The sequence below is a fragment of the Pristiophorus japonicus genome, chromosome 2, assembly GCF_044704955.1.
Source record: "Pristiophorus japonicus isolate sPriJap1 chromosome 2, sPriJap1.hap1, whole genome shotgun sequence".
Lineage (NCBI taxonomy): Eukaryota > Metazoa > Chordata > Chondrichthyes > Pristiophoridae > Pristiophorus > Pristiophorus japonicus.
The window spans coordinates 331,501,544-331,523,062 of record NC_091978.1 but is presented as its reverse complement, the minus strand read 5'-3'; the positions used below and the strand labels follow the sequence as shown (position 1 = coordinate 331,523,062).

Genomic DNA, 21,519 nt, shown 5'->3' with positions numbered 1-21,519 from the left:
TGCTACCACTATTACTGTAGGGCGATTGCAGACTGATTTATAGATACAAATATGCGCACTGCAATTCTCGCGACTGTATCAGCACAAACCGAGGAGCACTGACAGTGAGGTCATGAGGCACAATGCACACCTGGGCAAGCCTGGGAATCAACATATCACACAATAGCAAATCATGATTCATGCAAGTAGATCCCCAGAATCAGCTCTGTGCATTTAACACACAGAGCAAGGAGAAACCGCATCAGACAGCAGCACATAGAACCTACAAAAAATGTGGAGCTCTATTTCCATCAGGTGGCAGGAGGCGGTCTCAGTTACATTAAAGAATGCTATCGCTGGCAGGAGTATTATGTGCCACTGCCATCTGTAGCTTTTCAGTAAAAAAAATGCCAGCCAGTATCAAAATAGTCAGGGTACAATCCTCCTGGTTTCAGCATGGTCAACGTGTAAAGTATTTCCACAACCGTTGAATAAGCTATGACTATCCTCAGTGATAAGGTTAAAAATATGTAGTTAGCTATTAAAAAGATAATCAGTCAAGGCTTCCAGGCACACGATTCAGTTACAACAAAATTGAGCCAGTACAGTTTGCTGGGAGCTTAGAAGCTTTGTTTACACAAAATTTTGAACAGTTTATTGTTAAAAGATTAGGTTTCAGCTCCAGGTTCCAACCTTATCCCTTTCTTTTCTGGGGTGGGAGTGCGGTCATTATTTTCACTAACAGAACTTCAGAAATGTTTCAAGACCGACATAAGGAAATCTACATGCAGAAGGCAACTGAAATTAAACACATATAAGAGCACCAATGATAGATACACTTACCTCCACTGTTTCAGTATTAGAGTATCTGGTCAGGTTCTGTTGTGTAGGATTTATGACAGTGATCTGCACAAAGGAATTTGGTTTTCGATCACGGACTGTAGCCACCAGTTCCTTGCATGCTGGTACAAAATGCAGAAAAGAATTGTAAGCTGGACTTTCTAAAATAAAAGATCAGGACAGGACTAGATTTAGCCTGAGCAGAACACTCTGTTCTAAAGGGGAACTTTCCAACTAAAGGAAGTCCTTGGAAGAAAAGCTTATTGAAGGAAGTCACATGTCAAAGCTTGTTTGGAGACTTTTCCATAAATTATACCATCCTCTATTTGATTTCCTGCCAATGTTTTACTGCCAAATGTTCTTTAGTTGACTGATCTGCGCGCAGCATGCATACATACAGTGCATCATTGTGTTAATTCACTACCCATGTTTTATCAGGAAATAACTCACTTCACCATCTGTTACTCCACAGCATCCACTATAAGTTTAAACAGCAACAAAAACACCAGCTTTCAACAGAATTGAATAGTCTCTCCGTACAGAAACCCAGCTTGTCTTTAGCACTACACTGCCTTTCACTCAGTTATTACACATATAGGAATGGTTCTACAACTGGTCATTAGCAAACAGTAGAATAAAATCATTCAGAAGTCTCAAAGGACTATGCATAGTGTAATTTAAAAAAAAAATGATTCACAGAAACAAGAGCTTCACCAATTTAAAAGTGAGTTAATGAGACAGGAAATATTTTGGAAAACCGACTCGGCTGGTTACAAGCTGGTGCAGATCAATCTACTTAATGCATTTGCCAGAAGGAATGTAGCTCAGGAAATGAAATCTGTGCCGCAGTGTACTTTAAACAGAATTCTCCGTGAGCACTGTTAACATAACATTGCACGGTAATCAAACACACATCAGTGAAATGTGATATCTGAGGAGGGGAACAGAAAGGATTTCAAAGCAGAATCACTGCTTACTGATAATATCCAACATGTTTATTAAAAACTATGTGGCAACATTAAAAATTTCAGAGATTTAGCATCATTCCCTAAGGCTGATATCACTAACATTTCCTCTATAATGAAGTAATCACAGTAATATTCTTCCAACACTGTCCCCCACCCATCTCTCCAATACTCCTCATTATGTCCATCCTCTTCCCCCTAGTTTATTGGGCGTCATTTTTTTTTTAAAACATCAAGCTTCATGATAAATTAAGTTTTTTCCTTATATGAAACTCCTTCCTTTTCATTTAAGTAAATACTTCAGTTCAATGGTATTTCTTCTATTGTTGTTGGTTTGAGCATATAGAAAATACATCGATCAATTACCTTTTAAACATTCTCAGGATGCGGGTGCTGCTGACAAAGTCAGCATTTATTGCCCTGAGAGAAGAGGGTAAACGATGGCCTCCTTCTTGAACCTCTGCATGTTATTCTTTGTATCGGTTTAATACAACTGAGAGACTTGCTAGACCATTTCAGAGGTCATTTAAGAGTCAACCACATTGACTGCCGTGTTCCATATAGGCGAGAGCAGGGTTTCCATAAATAACATGTGTGAACAAAGTTGGCTTTTTTAAAATGACACAATCCGACAACTTCATGGTCACCAGCCTTTTATTTCCAGATTTTTAAAATACAAATCTGATTTCAAATTCTCAAACTGCCAGTGGAATTTGAACTCTCATTCTCTGGATTATTAGTGCAGACCTCTGGATAACCAATAAACTAGTGTACCCTATGGTAAATATTCATGACACCTTAAATGCCACATTTTGCCTTTATACTGTACATGGAAGGCCTGTATTATTTGTTAATTTCTACCCGGGATTTACTTAATACATCACAAATGCAAACATATTTTAAGGAAGGTCCATAAAAAAAAAATCTTAAAAAAAAGCTATTTACAGTAAATTTTATTGAGCCTTTAACCTTTAGGGAAAACGTGCGTACCAGAAAAGTGAAGTGCTTTCAAGTTCTCTGTTTTCATAAGAAGAAATGATGGTCTCATTCGTGGGGAAATAAGCTGATTCATTTTTTCCCTCCCACCCCAAAAAGCATTAACTCTTTCTCGGATGAGGTTCCAAGGACAACAGAAGCCCTCAAAGATTTAGCAATAAAACTGAATTTTGGACAAAAGTACTTTATTTTTGCTAAGACGACGTAATTCCCTCATCAACATGTATACTTTTGACCCTGCCACTGTGATAGTTAGCCTTACCCATAACATTTCACTTTGCCCCAGCAACTTTTGACCCAGAATGAGCAGCACCAGCAGTGAGGAAGAGCTGCGAAAGTAACGAGACTGGTTCATAAAATATTTTATCATCTATCACAAATGTCACTCTCACTCTTGCAAATCCATCTAGTCGGAGACTTTCTTGTTTAAATAAATACTATTGTGTCAGCCTTAGCTCACTTTCACCTGAGTCAGAAGGTCACGGGTTCAAGTCCCACTTCGGAGACTTGAGCAAATAATCTTGGCTGACACTGAGGGAGTGCTGCACTGTTGGAGGTGCTGGCTTTCCAATGAGATGTTAAACCGAGGCCCTATCTGATGTTAGATGAACAAAAAAGATCCCTTTCCAGTTTTCAAAGAGCATTGTGTCATGGCCAATATTATTCCCCCAACCAATAACTATATAAAAAAAAAGAGAGAGATTATCTGGTCATTTATACCATTGCTGATTGTGGGATCTTGCTGTGCACAAATTGGCTGCTGCATTTCCCTACATTATAACAGTAACTGCACTTCAAAAGTACTTCATTGGCTGTAAAGAAGTACTTAGGTTGTGAAAGATTTTTTAAATTATTCTTCAACTGAATTAAGTCACATTGAAATAAAATCTGCCTACACCCAATCCTAACTCCAAAATCAACCTCAAGTCGAAACCATTCTTAATCCTAAATTCAAATCCAACACTAACTTTAACCCCAAACTTATTAACCCAGGAAGATTTTTATTACGGGATGCATTTATTTAGCAACACTGGCAGCAACAAAATTCGCAGAAGCAGCAACGAATCTGGCACGAGTGACAAGATTGACTGGGCAGCTGAAACTGCAATCGGTGTGAAGGTTTGGTGACGAGGTAGCAAGGTAACTCGGTGGCCGTGTTCTATGGCAAGCTGTGAGGGTATGGTCGCAAGATAGATGGGACAGGCAGAAAGCCCCAAAAAGTTGACAAAAAAAATGTAAGCTTACTTGCACTAACAACAGGAAATTAAATAGCCTGGGAACACTTGGCAGTAAATCAGAAGAATAAGGAATGAAGCAAGCATACAAAAGGCTTTGCCTAATCTTGCACGATCCAACAGGCAATGAAAAAAGGGCAACTTTGGAAATCTCCGCAGAAAGTAGCTCATGAGCATCCTGAACTGTCCCAGCACATTAACTCCTGCTCCGGAACCTCACTCAATTAGTCAATCATCATGTGCATGTTCAGACCAAGAACAATGGGCAAGCAACTAAATTGTGGGAGACATCATAACTAAGCCAGATTCTGTCCACAGACATGCACATCTTCTAGCAGGAGTCACTGAATAGCAATCAGAAGCAGCAATCCTAGATAATTTCTCCCCAGCTCACTGTCAGAGGCCAACTGTCGTGCCCCTACTGTTACTGTGGCTGACTCAATACAGAATGGGGATCAAACCTGGGACTTGTCAGTTCTATGCACAGTGCAATGCCTTAAGCCATCATTTTAAACAGACAGCTTCAGTCAGGATATCTTTGTTACATTTTTGGAATTAATTTACTCTAGATATTTTGGGCTTCTGTGTTTCAGACTAGTCTCAGTGGTGAGTCCTACATTCTCCATGCAATTTGCTTTGGATCCTCCTCCCTTCCTCAATGATGGAGACTGCATGATTTTGAGCAACTAAGTAGGGACAACCGGGAAAAAATGATATTGGTTTACAAAGGAAGGAAGGTTCAATAACAAATAAAAAGTGTGATCAAACTAGAAGATAAATCCATTTTTCATTTATATTACTGATGAGGAATAGTAGATTTAAATCAGTTTAATCCAAGGTCTGATTTTAACATTTTTTTTCGCTGGCTTAGATCAATATAGAAACTACTAAAGTCAATTCACTCATCCCTTGTGGCCAAATGATGCAAAATTCTGAGATACTCAATACTGAAAATAATGGGCTCAATTTTCCCCAGTTCACTGCGCCATTTAAAAAATTTTTTTTTTTTTTTTTTTTTTTAAGCGCACGCTGCTTTTTTTTGCGTAAATTAAAATATCCAAGTTTCCCCAAAGTTTCTGCACCAACTTAACTCAGTTAGTTGCCATTTTTTTTAGGTTAGGATTTTTTTGCGTCATGGGGGCAAAACCTGATGTCTGTGCCAGTTTTTCACATTTAAGCAAGTTTGGCCAACTTACATTTTTCCCAGGACGGCGTAAGTGACCACTCCCAAAAATCCTTCTGGGCACTTAAGAAAAACCAGCGCACATTAAAAAAAAAATTACGCAGAAAGATGCCATCGTTTTTAGGCGAAGTTTTGGAGGGAGTTAAGAAGACAAAGAATATGCATCATGAAGCTTAATTTTTTTTTAAATTCAAAGCAGAGAAAATGGAAGTCTAATGCAATTTTTGATTTTTTTTTTCCCCCAAAGTGCCACGCCACCACTGAACGTCTCCTCACCGGGCTCGAGGGTCTGAGCATCGGCCGGCAGAATTGCTCCCTCGCCTGGACACAGGGGCTCGGCTTCAAAAGAAGCCCGGTGGGGGTTGGGGGGTTGCCGAGCTGGTGTGTCTAGGCGAGGGAGCAATTCTGCCAGCTGATCCTCGGGCTCGGTGAGGAGACGTTCAGTCAGTGGTGGGGTGGTACTTTGAAACAAAAATCTAAAATTGAAGAATTGCTTTAGACTCCATTGCCCCAAATGTCCTCATTGAAAGCTTAGCTTCCCATTCTAAGCAAGCCTATTGCACATGTGCAGACCAGGGTGTGGTCCATACTAGAGCATCAACCTTGGGGGGGGGGGGGGGGGGGGGGGAAGAGAGAGAGAGAGAGAGAGAGAGAGAGAGAGAGAGAGAGAGAGAGAGAGAGAGAGAGAGAGAAGCTTTAACTCCTTGTCCTGTTGTTTTGAGCTTCTTGCAAAGCTACAATATAATTATGGGGGTAATATTGACAATGCCATACCTTATGCAAGTCATGATGGTGCTGCAGAGGAGATGATTGATTTAATGTCATCGCATGAGGAACGTCAAGAGCATGTAGGATGATGGGCAGGAAGCCTTACCCACGTCGGGTATATCGAGACAGGCATTCATACCTGCACCTGAGTGATGCAGATTGAGAGAGAAGGCTGCGTTTCTGAGATGTAACCAAGATTTGTGAGTTAAAAGCAGACCTGCAAACTAGAAGCGTCAGGAGGACTGCTTTGTCAGTTGAAAAGGTTACAGCTGCACTTTCATTTTATGCATCTGGATCATTCCAGGCCAGAACTGGGGATGTGTGCGCCATTTCTCAACATGCAACATATATTTGCATTCGGCAGGTGACTGCTGCATTATATGCCCAGAGGAATGACTACATAAAGTTCCCCATGACCGCCCAGGCGATGCATGACAGGGCTGTGGGCTTCTCCAGGATTGCTGGCTTCCCAAAAAGGTACAGGGTTGCATTGATTGCACCCACATCACCTTGCAAGCACGTTTGAAGGATTCAAAGATGTACAGGAACAGAAAAGGCTTCCACTCTATTAATGTGCAGCTCATGTGTGACGACATGCATCGCATCATGTCAGTTGATGCAAAATACCCTGGGAACTCCCATGATGCATTTATCCTACGAGAGAGCACAATATCTGCCATGTTTCAACAGCAGCCAGAAGGGCAGAGCTGGCTGCTGGGAGACAAAGGGTACGGCCTCGCCACCTGGCTCATGACGCCCCTACGCATAACCCGGACTGAAGCTGACCATCAATACAACATGTCGCAATTTGCGACACGCAGCATTATAGAGAGGACCATTGGCATCTTGAAACAACGCTTCTGATGCCTGGACCATTCCGGAGGCTACTTGCAATACTCCCGAGATTGTCGGTCAGTTCACTGTTCTGTGCTGCATAACTTAACCATCATAAGGTAGCAGCAGCTGGTAGTAAAAGATCCACCCGAGGTGAGAGTGGCTGATGATGAAGAGGAAGATGCAGATGACGAGGAGGAGGATGACGAGGAAGCCATGCAACTACCTGAACCCAGAGCACGACGGCAGAGGAGGGCGGGCCATTGTGCCCCTTTAGTGATTGCTCGAGCCTTGTGTCAGCAGCTCATCTGTGAGCGCTTTGCTGCCTGAAGGCTCAGTGGCAACTATTTCAAATACACCATGTTTACAGTTTGGACCTGTTCCGTAATGTTGTGTTGTGTTAATGGAACAAATGATGGAAATGATTCAGCTATAATTTAAAAGATATTTTATTCAAAAAGTTAAGTACAAACAAGTGTTAAACTTAATAAAAAATATTCTTGTATCAAACGTTAAAGTTTTCAGTTATGATCACTTACAAACTTTTAAACTTGCAAATTTACATAACTTACAAAAAACTTTTAATTTGAGAACAGTTACAACAGTGACTTATGTATGCAAACCTCACCAACGTGTAAGACTTGCTATTAGAGGGCACACCTGTGGGAGACCCAAGGGTCACCTGTGCACCCTGGGGCAAGCAGGTATAAAAGGTGATCCACGATGTTGCTTCCCCACTTTGGAGTTACATTAAAAAGAGACCAAGGTCACAATGGTTTGAGCCTACAACACAGCCTCGTGGAGTTATTCTGAACTTAACAATTGACGACGAGTTACAGATCATGAACTTTCACGCGAAAATGGCTGCCGTTGGTATTCTTGAGAGATTTGTTGAGTGATGATTGGGAAGCCTTCGTTGAGTGTCTCGACACGGCTAAGATGGCGATCAATCACAGGGTGAATCTCCTCACCGTATGTGGGTCATTGATATATGGCCTCCTCAAAAATCTGCTGGCACCGGACAAACTAACGGACAAGACTTACACAGAGCTGTGCGCGCTGGTTCAGGAACACCTCAAGCCGAAGGAGAGCATCTTGATGGCCAGGTATCGCTTTTACACGCATCATTGCTCAGAGGGCCAGAACGTGGCGAGCTTTGTCGCTGACCTAAGATGCCTTGCGGCAAGTGCGAATTTGCTGGATTTTTGGGGGAAATGTTGCGGGACTTTTTCGTGCTTGGAATCGGCCATGAGGTCATTCTTTGCAAACTGCTGTCTGCCGAATCCCTAGATCTGAGCAAGGCCATCACAATAGCCCAAGCCTTCATATCCACGAGCGACAACACAAAACATAAATCCACAGCATCGAAGCTCACCGGCAAGCACTGTGCATAAAATAATGCCTTCAGCAGGCAGAACTATACATGGTAGCGCCCACACTACCGCAGAGGCCAGGCCTAGGGTGACTCAGAGGCCGCTGTGGGGTGCGAATGCGAATCCATTAACATGTTGATGCTGCGGTGGCAGTCATAGAGCCCATCAATGTTGATTCAAGCACTATGTGTGCAAGGGTTGTGGAACAATGGGGCACCTCCAGCAAATGTACAAGCGACCTCTGACTCACCACGTGGCAGAGTCAGCAGAGGACGCCCGATCTAGCACGTATCACGCTGAACGAGCAGGAGAGGCAACCCAACCTGAGGATAAAGAGGAAGTGTATGGGGTACACACCTTCACCACCAAAAGCCCGCCGATAATGTTAAAAGTTAAACTTAACGGCATTCCAGTCTCCATGGAATTGGACACGGGGGCGAGTCAATCAATCATGAGCCAGAAGGCTTTTGAGAAACTGTGGGGCAGCAAGGCAGAGGCCAAAACTGAGCCCGATTCACAACGCTGCGCACTTACACCAATGAACTCATACCTGTTTTCGGCAATGCAGCAGTGAAGGTATCGTACGACGGAATGGTGCATGATTTACCACTATGGATTCTACTAGGCGATGGCCCAACGCTGTTCGGCAGAAGCTGGCTAGAAAAATCCGATGGAACTGGGATGACATCAAAACGCTATCTTCTGTGGATGACGCCCCGTGCGCCTAGGTGCTAAACAAATTCCTGGCATTATTCAAGCCAGGCATCAACAACTTCACAGGTGCCAAAGTGCAGATCCATCTTGTTCCTGGAACACGGCCCATTCATCACAAGGTCCAAGCAGTCCCATATATGACACGAGAGAAAGTTGAGATCGAGCTGGACAGACTTCAACGAGAGGGAATCATATCGCCAGTCGAGTTCAACAAGTGGGCCAGTCCAATCGTGCGGGTGCTAAAGAGCGATGGAATGGTCAGAATCTCCGGGGACTACAAGGTAACAATCAACCGAGTCTCGTTACAGGACCAGTACCCACTACCCAACGCAAGCAGGGGAAAGTCGTTCACCAAGCTAGATCTAACCTCTGCTTACATGACACAGGAGCTGGCTGAACTGTCAGAGAAATTGACGTGCACCAACATGCAACAAGGACTGTTCATGTACCACAGATGCCCCATTGGGATTTGCTCGCTGTGGCCATCTTCCAGAGGAACGTGGAGAGTCTGCTGAAATCGGTTCCATGCACCGTGGTGTTCCAAGATGACATCTTGATCACTGGTCGTACCACCACTGAACACTTGCACAACCTGGAAGAGGTTCTAAAGCGACTGGACAGAGTGGGACTCGGGCTGAAACACTACAAGTGTGTTTTCCTGGCGCCAGAGGTCAAATTTCTGGGGAGAAATATTGCGGCAGATGGCATCAGACCCACGGACTCCAAGACAGAGGCCATCAAGAATGCACCCAGACCAGAGAATGTGACGGAGCTGCGTTCATTCCTGGGACTCAACTATTTTGGTAACTTTCTACCGGGGTTGAGCACTTTGCTGGAACCCTTGCATTTACTGTTACGCAAGGGTGATGACTGGGTTTGGGGTAAATCTTGAACAGCCTTTAATAAGGCCAGAAACCTGCTATGCTCTAACAAGTTACTAGTATTGTATGACCCATGTAAACGTTTAGTACTAGCATGTGAAGCGTCGTTGTACGGAGTCGGTTGTGTGTTACAGCAAGCAAATGTGTCAGGCAAACTGCAACCGGTTGCATATACGTCCAGAAGTTTATCCAAGGCTGAAAGAGCCTTCAGCATGGTTGAGAAAGAAGTGTATACGGGGTTAAGAAAATGCACCAATATCTATTTGGTCTCCGGTTCGAGCTCGAAACCGACCACAAACCGCTTACTTCACTGCTCAGAAAACAAAGGTATCAACACCAATGCTTCGGCCCACATCCAAAGATGGGCACTAACATTATCTGCATATGACTATGTAATCCGCCACAGACCAGGCATTGAGAACTGCGCTGACGCCCTCAGTCGGCTACCATTGCCCACCACCGGGGTGGAAATGGCACAACCCGCAGGCATGCTTCTGGTAATGGATGCTTTTGGTAATGGATGCTTTTGAGAGAGAGGGGTCACCTGTCACGGCTCACCAGATCAGGACCTGGACTAGCCAAGACCCTGTGCTATCACTAGTAAAAAGCTGCATCCTTAATGGGAGCTGGTCGGCGGTTCCTGGGGAAATGTAAGATGAAATTAAGCCGTTCCACCGACGGATTGTCTCCTATGGGGGAATCGCGTGGTTTTGCCAAAAAAAGGCAGGGAAACGTTTATACATGACCTACATAGTACCCACCCAGGCATAGTCATGATGAAGGCCATCGCCAGGTCGCACGTTTGGTGGCCCGGCATTGATTCCAAATTGGAGTCATGTGTACACCAATGCAACACTTGCTCACAATTGAGCAATGCACCCAGGGAGGCTCCATTGAGCCTGTGGTTATGGTCCTCCAAACCATGGTCCAGGGTCTATGTAGATTTTGCTGGTCCTTCTAGGAAAGATGTTTTTGTAGCATTGGATGCTTACTCTAAATGGATTGAATGCATAATCATGTCATCATGCACGTCCACTGCCACCATTGAAAGCCTCAGGTTCATGTTCACCACCCATGGTTTGCCCGACGTCCTCGTTAGTGACACTGGACCATGTTTCACCAGCTCGGAATTCAACGAGGTCATGACCCGCAATGGCATTAAGCACGTCAGGTCTGCCCCATTTAAGCCCGCATCCAACGGTCAAGTGGAACGGGCAGTCCAAGCGATCAAGCAGAGCTTGAAATGCGTAACGGACAGCTCCTTGCAGACCCAGTTATCTCGGGTCCTGCTCAGCTACTGGACGTGCTCCCACTCACTCACCGGGGATCCCCCTGCAGAATTGTTAAAGAGAGCACTCAAAACCAGGCTTCCTTAGTCCACCCGGATCTCAATGATCACATAGCAACCCGGCGGCACCGGCATAACGTGTACCACGATCGCGCGGCTGTATCGCATGACATTGAGGTTAATGATCCTGTGTTTATTCTCAATTACGGTCATGGTCCCAAATGTATTGCTGGCACTGTATTAGCCAAGAAGGGAATAGAGTGTTGGTTGTTAAATTGTTGAATGGGCAAACGTGCAGAAAGCACTTGTATTAGACCAAACTGAGATTCACGGACAACCAAAAACAGTTTGAAGAAGACTTGACCATCTATTATCCACCAACACACACCCAACCAGAAATCGACCTCACTGTCAACCACAAGGATAAACCCACGATGCCCAACAGTCCGATCAGACCAACCGCGCTGCTGTACAGCAATGATCCGACCAACTCACCCATGCCAGGACTTCAACTCAGGCGATTGACCCAGGAACGCAGAGCGCCAGATCGCCTCAACCTGTAAATAACTTGTACATAACACTTTGGCGGGGGGGGGGGGGGGGGAGAAAGTGATGTTATGTATGTAAACCTCACCAACGTGCAAGACTTGCCACTAGAGGGCATACCAGTGGGAGACCCAAGGGTCACCTGTGCACCCTGGGGCAAGCAGGTATTAAAGGTGATCCACCGTGCTGCTTCCCCACTTTGAAGTTATATTAAAGAAGCCAAGGTCACAATGGTTTGAGCTTACAACACAGCCTCGTGAAGTTATTCTGAACTTAACAGTAACAATACCACCAAAGAAAGGCTGCACCCATCTCTCCTCCACCTTATTCTAAGCTGTGCTTAGTCTTGGTGATTTCACCCCTGCCCACAGGCAGTGGTGCTGCAGTTCTCGAGTCGGTACCAAGCTTATTCTTAGAGCATCTCGAGTAATGCGCACTTCTTGACGTGGGGTGGGGCGTGGGCAGGTGGTAATGTGGAAGACCCGGCTTGGGCCTCTTCAGAGGCTGGTCTGGGGATTTGAATGGGAGTGGCAATTGATTCTGTCAATGGCCGTGGAGTCTGGGCGTGTTCCCTTATTACAGCAGCTACCTCCGACATTCCCCCTCATGTTCGCCGACAGTGTCTCAGCTACCTGCGACATTCCCTACCTCATGTTCTCGGACAGTATTCCCATTTTCCGAGAATGTGTTGTTACTTCTCCCGACACCTCATCACCCACCCCACTGATGGTGTCCAGGAGTGATCGCAAAAGGTCAATGCTCTCCGCACTCATTGCCATCATTCAATCATATCTGTTAAATCCTGCACCTCAGGAGAGTGCTGTCAAGCTCTCCTTCCGCTCCTCACCCTGGGTGTGCCTTTCTGTACCCTACTGGAATCCCCAGTCTTGGACTGTGAAAACTCATCGAATGTCCCAACACTCGTATCGTTCAGGAAAGGGCCTGGCACCTCAATCTCCTCCAGAGCGAGTACAACAATGGGGGCTTCATCCATCCCCTCCCCCTCACCCCCATGCTCTTGCTCTGGAAGGTGGGATTGGAAGATGTTCTCCTTCAGGCTCGTCCACGTCTGAATCATCTTCTGCATCCGCTTCAGCCGCATCAGGGTTGGCCTCAAGTTCTGCAAAATATAACAGAACAGACACAAGGTCAGCAGCATAGGAGGGGGCAGGGTGGCATGAGTAGGCTCACACAGTGCAGGCAGCAGGTTCATTTGAAGGACCACGATGAATGATAGCACATTGCACCAACCGAAGTGTAACTGACGGAGACATCCCCACGCACCGAAGCATGGCTAACCCGCACGGTACTATGGGCCCAAGTTTCCACAAGAAAAAAAAACGGGTGCCCCTTCGAGCTGGGCACCCGTTTTTCGCGCCTAAAAAAATCCTCGGTATTCTCCACCTACTTACAGGTCCTCTGGCCCTCGGCGCAGCCAGCACGAGCTGTGGGGGGGGGGGGCGGAGCCAGGTCCCGGTGCTGAAAACAGTGCCGGGATCTCTGCACATGCGCGCTACAGTGGGTACGCAAGTGCAGTAGCTCCAGGCGCCGAACTGTGTGGGAGGGGCCCGAAGCACGCAGCCCCTAGCCCTGGCTGAATGGCCTCACTGGGACTGCGTGAATGAGGCTCCTCCCACGGCCAACTCCTGCTCCCCGCCCCCGACAAGACCCTCCACTCCGCCGACCAGACCCGACCCCAGCTCCCGCCGTGAGTGAGTGAGTGAGTGAGTGAGTGAGTGAGTGAGTGAGTGAGTGAGTGAGTGAGTGAGTGAGTCTGTCTGTCTCTCTCTCTCTCTCTCTGACACGAACGGCTTTCTTTTCTCCCCCCTCCCCCCTCCCCCCTAGCGGCACGAACGGCTGCAGAATTCTCCCTGGCTGAAGCACTTTCACATAGGTAGGAAGATAGTTTATTTAATCTTTTCTTGGCTTATAAATGTTTATTCAGGTTGGATTTATTTGTATAAAATTTGTAGAAGTATAAATAAGGATTTATTGTCGAATTTAATGAGTTCCCTTCCCCCCCCCCCGCCTCGTTCTGGACGCCTAATTTGTAACCTGCGCCTGATTTTTTTTAATGTGTAGTACAGGTTTTTTCAGTTCTACAAAAATCTTCACTGTCTCCATTCTACTTTAGTTTGGAGTACATTTTCACTGTGGAAACTTTCAAATCAGGCGTCAGTGGCCGGACACACCCCCTTTTGAAGAAAAAATTCTGTTCTAAACTAGAACTGTTCTACACTAGAACTGTTCTACACTAGAACTGTTCTACACTAGAACTGTCCTACACTAGAACTGTCCTACACTAGAACTGTTCTACCTGACTAGAACTGCAGAAAAAAAAATGTGGAGAATTGTGATTTCTAAAATAGTCCATTCTCCACCAGTTGCTCCTAAAAATCAGGCGCGAATCATGTGGAAACTTGGGCCCTATATATTTAGAAAAGTCAGATTGTGGAATTTGCAGGACGTACCCTCTCCCTAGAGTGTGGGCCAAGCTTTCAACCAGGCAGGACCCATCAAAGCAGCAACCCTGTTTTCCAAGGATGTCAGTGGGTTTAGATTTGCCAGGCCTCCTTCTGTTCGAGTTCTTTCCCTTTTGTTGTGCGCCACCTTTCTCTGCAAAGATGAAAATGTAACTTTTTAGAGCGGGTGTCTTTCTGCTGGGTGGGACATATACAGATGGTCACATTTACAATTCCAGTGAATAAATGAAAATATTACTTACACTAACTACTTGACCAAGGTCCTGCCACTTCTTTTTGCACTGGCCTCCAGACCTCGAAGTGGTCACCTTACACAGTAATCTTCTGCAAGTTGGTTCCAGCGTTTCTTCATTTCTTTTGGTGAAATGTTTGTGCGACCTCTGCTGGTGTCCAGCTCGTGCCATCCGGCCTCAATTAATGTAACCAGTGCCTCCACTTCGTCCTGAGAGAAATTCTTGGTCCTTAAGCCATGTTGCATATTGATTTTTCCACTGTGAATTAAAGTTCTCCCACACAACTGGCTCTTCAAAAAATGGCTGAATGCAGACCGGGAGCTGTACTGGGCATGTGCACCCATAGCAGTTACGTAAAAAAACATATTTTTTCCCCGCGCATGCACAGAAGGGTGGGCATTGTTTTTTCAGTGCAGACATTAGGCTCCACCCCCTGAAGCTAAAGGACAGGCTGCACAGCGGAAATTTCAAAAATTAGAATGGGGAAACTTGCAAGTTTTTTTGGGGGAGTAGTGGGGCCCAAAAAAAAAAAAAAAAAACAGGTGTAAATCTTGCAATATGCCAAAAAACAGTACTGGGGAAAATTGAGCCCAATAGTTTAGTAAGTGAATATGCATCGGAGTACTCTTTAAATTCAGTACGGAACTGCAAAGAAATCTGAAGCAATGTTCAAAAACTTCACGTCTAAAAGAAGATAAAGCAGTGTGGTTATAAAAATGGCTTCATAAGTGACTTATTTAGTGCACACTGTATAATGCATAGGAGAGGATGTGTTGAAACGTAATATGCTTCTGGGATGGTGGCAAACATTTGAGTGGAACCAATTTAAATGACAGCTGCAAACTTATTGGCCATATTTTCCACTAAAAGGACGATTATGGCTCATATTACCAGTGGCTGTCTTGATTACTCGAGCTTTCTGCAGCCAATATTAAAAATAAAGTCATTAACTTTTCTCCCCTGCATTTTAATTTGTATTTTGCTACCAGCCAAGAGTGTGCATGGATACATTTTCATTCACTTAATCTGCACTTTTTCCATCGTAAGAGATAAGTTATAAATTTATAGCCTTTCTTAATTTCTTTATGTTTGCTGGTAATTAGGAGAGAGGCAGCACACAAATTGTGCTTGATGATTTAAACAACTAGCATTTTAGCCATGTCCTATACAAACTCTCTTCAGAAATCATTTAAAAAAAAAGCTCAATGGGGATGGGGACAGTAATTGCACAAATAGGTTGATACTAACAACTAAAAATTGCACTCACCTGAGCACCTACCTCCCTAATAACTGTAAATAGAACCAACATGTTCCTTAAATTTCCCTCACTAGTTACAGCAGTGATTAAATCTCTTTTTGCATCAGCATAAAGTTTTCCCATAACTGTCATTAAGTCAGCTCAAATAACTTTGTCAATGTTATGTTCTTTCTCAATGCTAGCACAGGTATCTTACTCTTGGCAATGTCAGATGTGGTTGGAGAGGGGAAAATGGGAACAAAAACAAAAACAACTGGGATGGCAAGGGAAAATTCACAGATGCCACATTGAAGCAACTTTATAATTGATCATTTATATTTGTTCGGAAAAAAATATAGAACACAGCACAAGAAGCAAGTTTGCCCTGAAGTATTAATCCTGTTAAGTAACAGTGGTGGAGTTAAAATACCACACAGGATGGCAATAGTAGAGAAAGGGCATGAATTGACGAAACCAATTTGCTGTCGAGTTGCGCCATAATTTGTCTCTCAAAAAGCAATATTCTCCTGTATTATCTCTTCCTGCCTTCACCAGAACATTTATCCTTATTAGGGGTGGCCACCGCTGCTGCTTATAGCTGATAAATGGTGGTTGGTATACCATAGAACACAGGATCATAAATATTGAAATATTGCACCTAATGAATGGTGCAGAGATATAAAAAAATTATCCTTGAATGCAAAGGGTCGCAAAGCACCACAGCTAACAGCAGCCTGTGAGATTCAGCAGCAGCTAAATGCTATGAAAGTCGACACAGCTCTGTCTGACCTACAGAAATAACTGCCTTGTACTAATAAGATGAAAAGACAGCAGCTGGCTGCTCAACTTTTAATGGACAGGTGATGCGATGGATTAAGAAACAGTTAAATTAACAAAAGAGGCTGTTTCTAATCAAAGCTGCAGTTACATAACAGCCCTCTTACAAGGCAAGGTGTCAGTCACCTTCTGCATGGCTCATTCCATGAGTATCTCCTTCTTAAAACATATTAATATGGTCATTACAGCTATATTTTTGTGCAGAGGCACATTTCTGCATTTAAGCACTGTATAATGAACTGTATCAGAGTACCTAGTACAGGGGTGTAAAACATAAGATTCAGAAGCTAAGGCCTGTGTGGTTGAAGCACTTTTTAATAATTTAGGATGAGCAGGGACCTGCAAAACAGTTGCAGTCAAATTAAGTATTTTTATTGCACAGTACTTGTTTAGACTGTTATCTTTATTGTCTATAGAATCAACGCTGATGTCTTCCCTCGCACCCTCTCCCTCTTTCTCTCACACCCACCGCTCCCGCCACGCGCTCCTCAGAGCTCTGCAGCAGACCCATTGCTCCCCGCCCTGATTGGTTACGAGGCTGGGCGGGCCCTGATTGCCCATTGGTCGGTGCAACTTGTCACTCAGTCCAGACGACATGCTCCCAGCCCCGGACAGACAAAGAACGACTATTATATTTATAGATAAATTATAAGACGCCTAATGCCTGTTTTAGGTGGCTATCCAGGACGTCTGCAAAGCTGCCTTTACCAATGTGACGGTGCCCATAATAGACCGGGCGCAGGACATTGCGCTCTTTAGTTGATCCTTTTTGCGCCCGTTTTCTACATGGAAAAGGGATATGCAAGGGCCAATTCCTGCCCTACTGATTGACTATCAAAGCACTGAAGATACGAGAAGCTCTCTGCCTTCTCTGGTTTTAATTTTAGATTCAGGAAATTAATTTTTTTTAGCCATGCAACATGAGATTCTCTTAACTAAAGTATTATGTACACGTTATTTTAATTACTTTAAATGAGAAAGGTTTGTTATTGTCATATACATAAATTAAATGGAATGAAATAAAATGCATTTATATAACATTTTATATATCAACAACAACAACAACTTGTATTTATATAGCCCCTTTAATGTAGTAAAATGTTCCAAGGTGCTTCATAAGAGTGTTATCAAACAAAATTTGATACCAAGTCACATAAGGAGATATTAGGACAGATGACCAAAAGCTTGGTCAAAGAGCTAGGTTTTAAGAAGGAAAGAGAGACAGAGAGGTGGAGAGGTTTAGGGAGGGAATGCCCAAGCTTGCGGTGTTGGCAGCTGAAGGCATGACCACCAATGGTGGAGCAATTAAAAAAAAAAATCGGGAATGTGCAAGAGGCCAGAATTGAAGCAGCACAGATATCCCGAAGGGATATAGGGCTGGAGGAGGTTGCAGAGGTTGTATGGATGAGGGTTTCAGCAGCAGATGAGCTGAGGCAGGGGCGGAGTCAAGTGATGTTACGGAGGTGGAAATAGGCAGTCTTAATGATGGCGCAGATGTGTGGGTCAAATACAACACCAAGGTTGCGAACGGTCTGGTTCAGCCTCAGATGGTTTCCAGGGAGAGGGTTGGACTCGGTGCCTAGGGAACGGAGTTTGTGGTGAGCACTGAGGACAATGGCTTTGGTCTTCCCAAATATTTAGTAGGATGAAATTTCTGCTCATCCAGTACTGGATGTCAGGCACGCAGTCTGACAATTTAGATACAGTGGAGAGGTAAAGAGAGATGGTGGTGAGGTAGAGCTAGGTGCCGTCAGCATACATGTGGAAACTGATGCTGTGTTTTCAGATGATATTGCAGAGGGGTAGCATGTAGATGAGAATAGAATAGGATGAAGCCTTGGGGGACATCAGAGGTAACGGTGCCTGTTATCATATCAAAGTGGTCAACACAATGTGTTACTTTTGGAAGCGTCATGACTGTTGGGACATATGTAAACAAATGCACCACATGTTATTTCAATATCTCAAGGTATGTAACAGCTCCAGGAGGTCAGAGGTGCTGGGCATTACTGGTCTAACAAAGACATAGCTTACAAATGCACAGAATATTTTGCCTGATACTTCTTGCAAGTATAGCAATCATGTCTCATATTGTAACACTTGCCAAGACATGCTCTATAAAAAATGCATAAGCATATTGCAACCATGTACATTATTGAAACTGCTGGGTTACAAACTTCAGGGTAATAATTCACTGTTACACAGTATCTATTTGAGAGATTGTTAAATCTATTAAAAATTGAAGACAAATTTGAACACATCACATACGATATTATTTATGCCTTAAAAATGGTGACAATGAGAGAATTGTGTGTCTAATCTTACCAAGACTGAATTCCAGCTTAGGTTCAAATGGAACTTTTCCAATACCTGTAGATCAATGGGAACAAAGAACTTATCAATTACTTTTTCTCCTCCCACAGTTAAGAAAACCATAAGCTCTTATGCCATCCGGGGTGAGTATGTACAGCATATTGTGAAACGTGCCAACTCTATGCATAAATGGCTTCTTCCTACCTTCACTAAAAAAAGCTGCAGTGAGCAGCCAATCATTTTTTTAAGAATTTCTGACAAGAAGTCAATGCGGGAAAAGGCCTTCATGGCAAAAACAGAAATTTCTTGTGTTTGTGCATCACTTGCAAAAGTATTCCAAACATAAACATGATTTTCTTCCCACCACCACGTTTTTTTGCTTAGCTATCTTTAATGGAGCATAGTGGTAGGGTAATCTAATGCCAGAACAAACCCAATTCAACAGTAATGCTACAACAGCTAGCCTTAATTTTTAAAAAACATCCATTTTATATTCTATCACTCTAAATGCTATATTTTGTTTAAAAACGTATTAAAATAAGTAATGGAAAATGATGTTGTAATTTTAGAGCTGCAAACTTACACTTTAATGGGTCTCACCAGACCACATGCTCTGTGAATGGTGACAGGTACAACAGTGAGTCCACTGTCTCTGTCCTCACCACAGTCTATTACAAAACTAGAATCAAGGACCAGAGATGACAACACAGAGATGCCTCTCGGAAAGCTGGCACTTGTCCAGAAGAGTAGGCCTAGAGGAAGAGAAGTTGTGCCTCTGTAACTTCAAAAAAAAGTTTTATTAGAATTTGTACTAACAGAAAAAGTTGTGTAGATGCGACAAAACCCTTACTGCAGTGTAAACCTGTAACTATTTTTGAACAAATACCATACAATATAAAATCAACCTAGGTCGTAAACTGAAGTAAACTTCAAATACAACACCTCATTATTCAGGGCTAAATGACCGAAGTGCAAACTTTTTTCCCCAATGTAAACATCAGACAGCAATGAGGGGGTTAATTATTCTAAAACAGACATCTAATTAAATTATTCTAATTTTTTTAGCAACGTTTTCAGCTGGAATTGCAACAAATTACACTTAAAAAATGCTATAGTCAACTACTATTCTGATACAATGACAGATAGCATGCTCATACTATTTGCATAATTCAAGTACTGTGGGCCAAACATCATTAAAATAAACAAAAATAATTTTACACACGTTTATGATTTATTCCATTTAATTTAATCAAAAATAATCTTTATGCAGAACGATAGTATTGTAATTTTCAATTTAATTTTAATCCAATCATCAATCAAACCATAAATGTAGCCTTAAGGTCTTCAGAGGGTTTAAATGATTCTTAATCACAAAGAGTTTCATGCAATGTAAATCTTACTTATCAGTGGCGATTGTATCTGTGGTAGAGGAAGAATCTGATGGGTCCCATCTGGACTTGCATTCTCTTTGATTTCCATGATGAGTTGCTGGAAGTGTGCAATTCTCCTTTGCAAACCTTCAGAGATTGCTTCTCGGAGTGCTGCAATCCAGTCTCCACAATCCGATTTTGAGACGGCTTCAAGATAAATGTCTGGCTCTCCACTCTGAAATGCTGCACTCAGAAAATCATTTAACACCTTCAGTAATCATAATTTTCACCCAAAAAAAAAAGTGACAGGATTGATGCAGTATATGGTGTGCAGCATTAGCCATCCATCTTCACTGCCAGCATTTCAAATACCTAATACACCTCTGAAAGCTACCTCTGCCGTTTTTACATTCAGTGCACTTTCTCATAGCAGTTCCTAAAGCAATTACTGCAATACAATACAAAACTAGGTGGCAGAATTATCAAGAAAAAGGACTCCGCACCAGCAGCTTGTGTTGAGCTGGAATCCGTAATGCCCATTTTCTCAGAATCCAATGCACTCAGCAACAGTGCTCGACAGAATTCTGGCAGAAAGCCCACTGGGATTTACTAAGGTGAATGTGCCCATCGTCTTAGCTATAAAAGCTGTCCTTTATGCTTGGTTTACCTTCCATTCTTACCAGAGTGTTACTCATCAGTTTCTGGTGATAATGTGGCATGACAGAACTTATATGAACAGCCAAAGGGTTGTATGGGGAGTTACGGACATTTTTGCAACTTGAAGAATTGGCAGAACAGAATAGCACAATTGATTAATGGTAAGACATCTATACAACGCATACAACTACCCACCACCCTTCCTGTGCCTATGCATCCAAATAAATGAACACAGATACAATTGCTACTTTTGTTTCAGAAGATACAAAAAGCCACCAGGAAATTGGGGTCTGGTAGCTCAGTCATGGCCAGATTTGTACAAATTCATTGTGACGCTTGGCGTGACCGATGAAGTCAGCAGCTGCAGGCCAACACAGTTTGGAATAAATCCTTAACAGCATAATGTTCACGAGGAAACTCCAATCTCAAATTCAGCCGATAATTCCGAGAACTATAATCCTTTATAAAATTAAATACTACAGCAATGTACTTTTGTGGGTTAGAAAGCATTCATTTACCAACAATATAAAGCGTGCCATTCACTTGTATAGGCTACTGTTTTACCCAGTGACTGACACAATGGGGGTAATTTTGATCTAACCTATCTAACGTGAAACTGACAGGATCAGTGCGTCCCCCAGTTTTACACCCTGCCCACAATGTTCATTTCTAAACGGGTTATGTAAAATGGCGGCCAATCCGATCCCCTCAGTTTCCGCCAGACAGGTTTGGTTAAAATGATCCCCAATGAATTCAATAGTGTGTCAATGACTATCTTTCACCATGT

General features: G+C 43.4%; 1 protein-coding gene across 5 annotated transcripts in view; it reads right to left on the bottom strand.

The window, feature by feature from the left end:
* The window catches only part of inpp4b (inositol polyphosphate-4-phosphatase type II B), a 697,459-nt gene that overhangs the window by 566,851 nt on the left and 109,089 nt on the right, over nucleotides 1-21,519 (bottom strand). For 2 of the 5 annotated variants that reach the window (XM_070872076.1, XM_070872113.1), the window contains exons 3-5: nucleotides 20,106-20,318; nucleotides 18,718-18,762; nucleotides 823-941 (exon numbers count right to left, since the gene is read on the bottom strand). The exons of the other annotated variants lie outside the window; for them this stretch is intronic. In XM_070872076.1, the coding sequence (XP_070728177.1) occupies nucleotides 823-941; nucleotides 18,718-18,762; nucleotides 20,106-20,318 (377 nt within the window). The remainder of the gene's footprint in view (nucleotides 1-822; nucleotides 942-18,717; nucleotides 18,763-20,105; nucleotides 20,319-21,519) is intronic. 5 annotated transcript variants of the gene reach the window in all.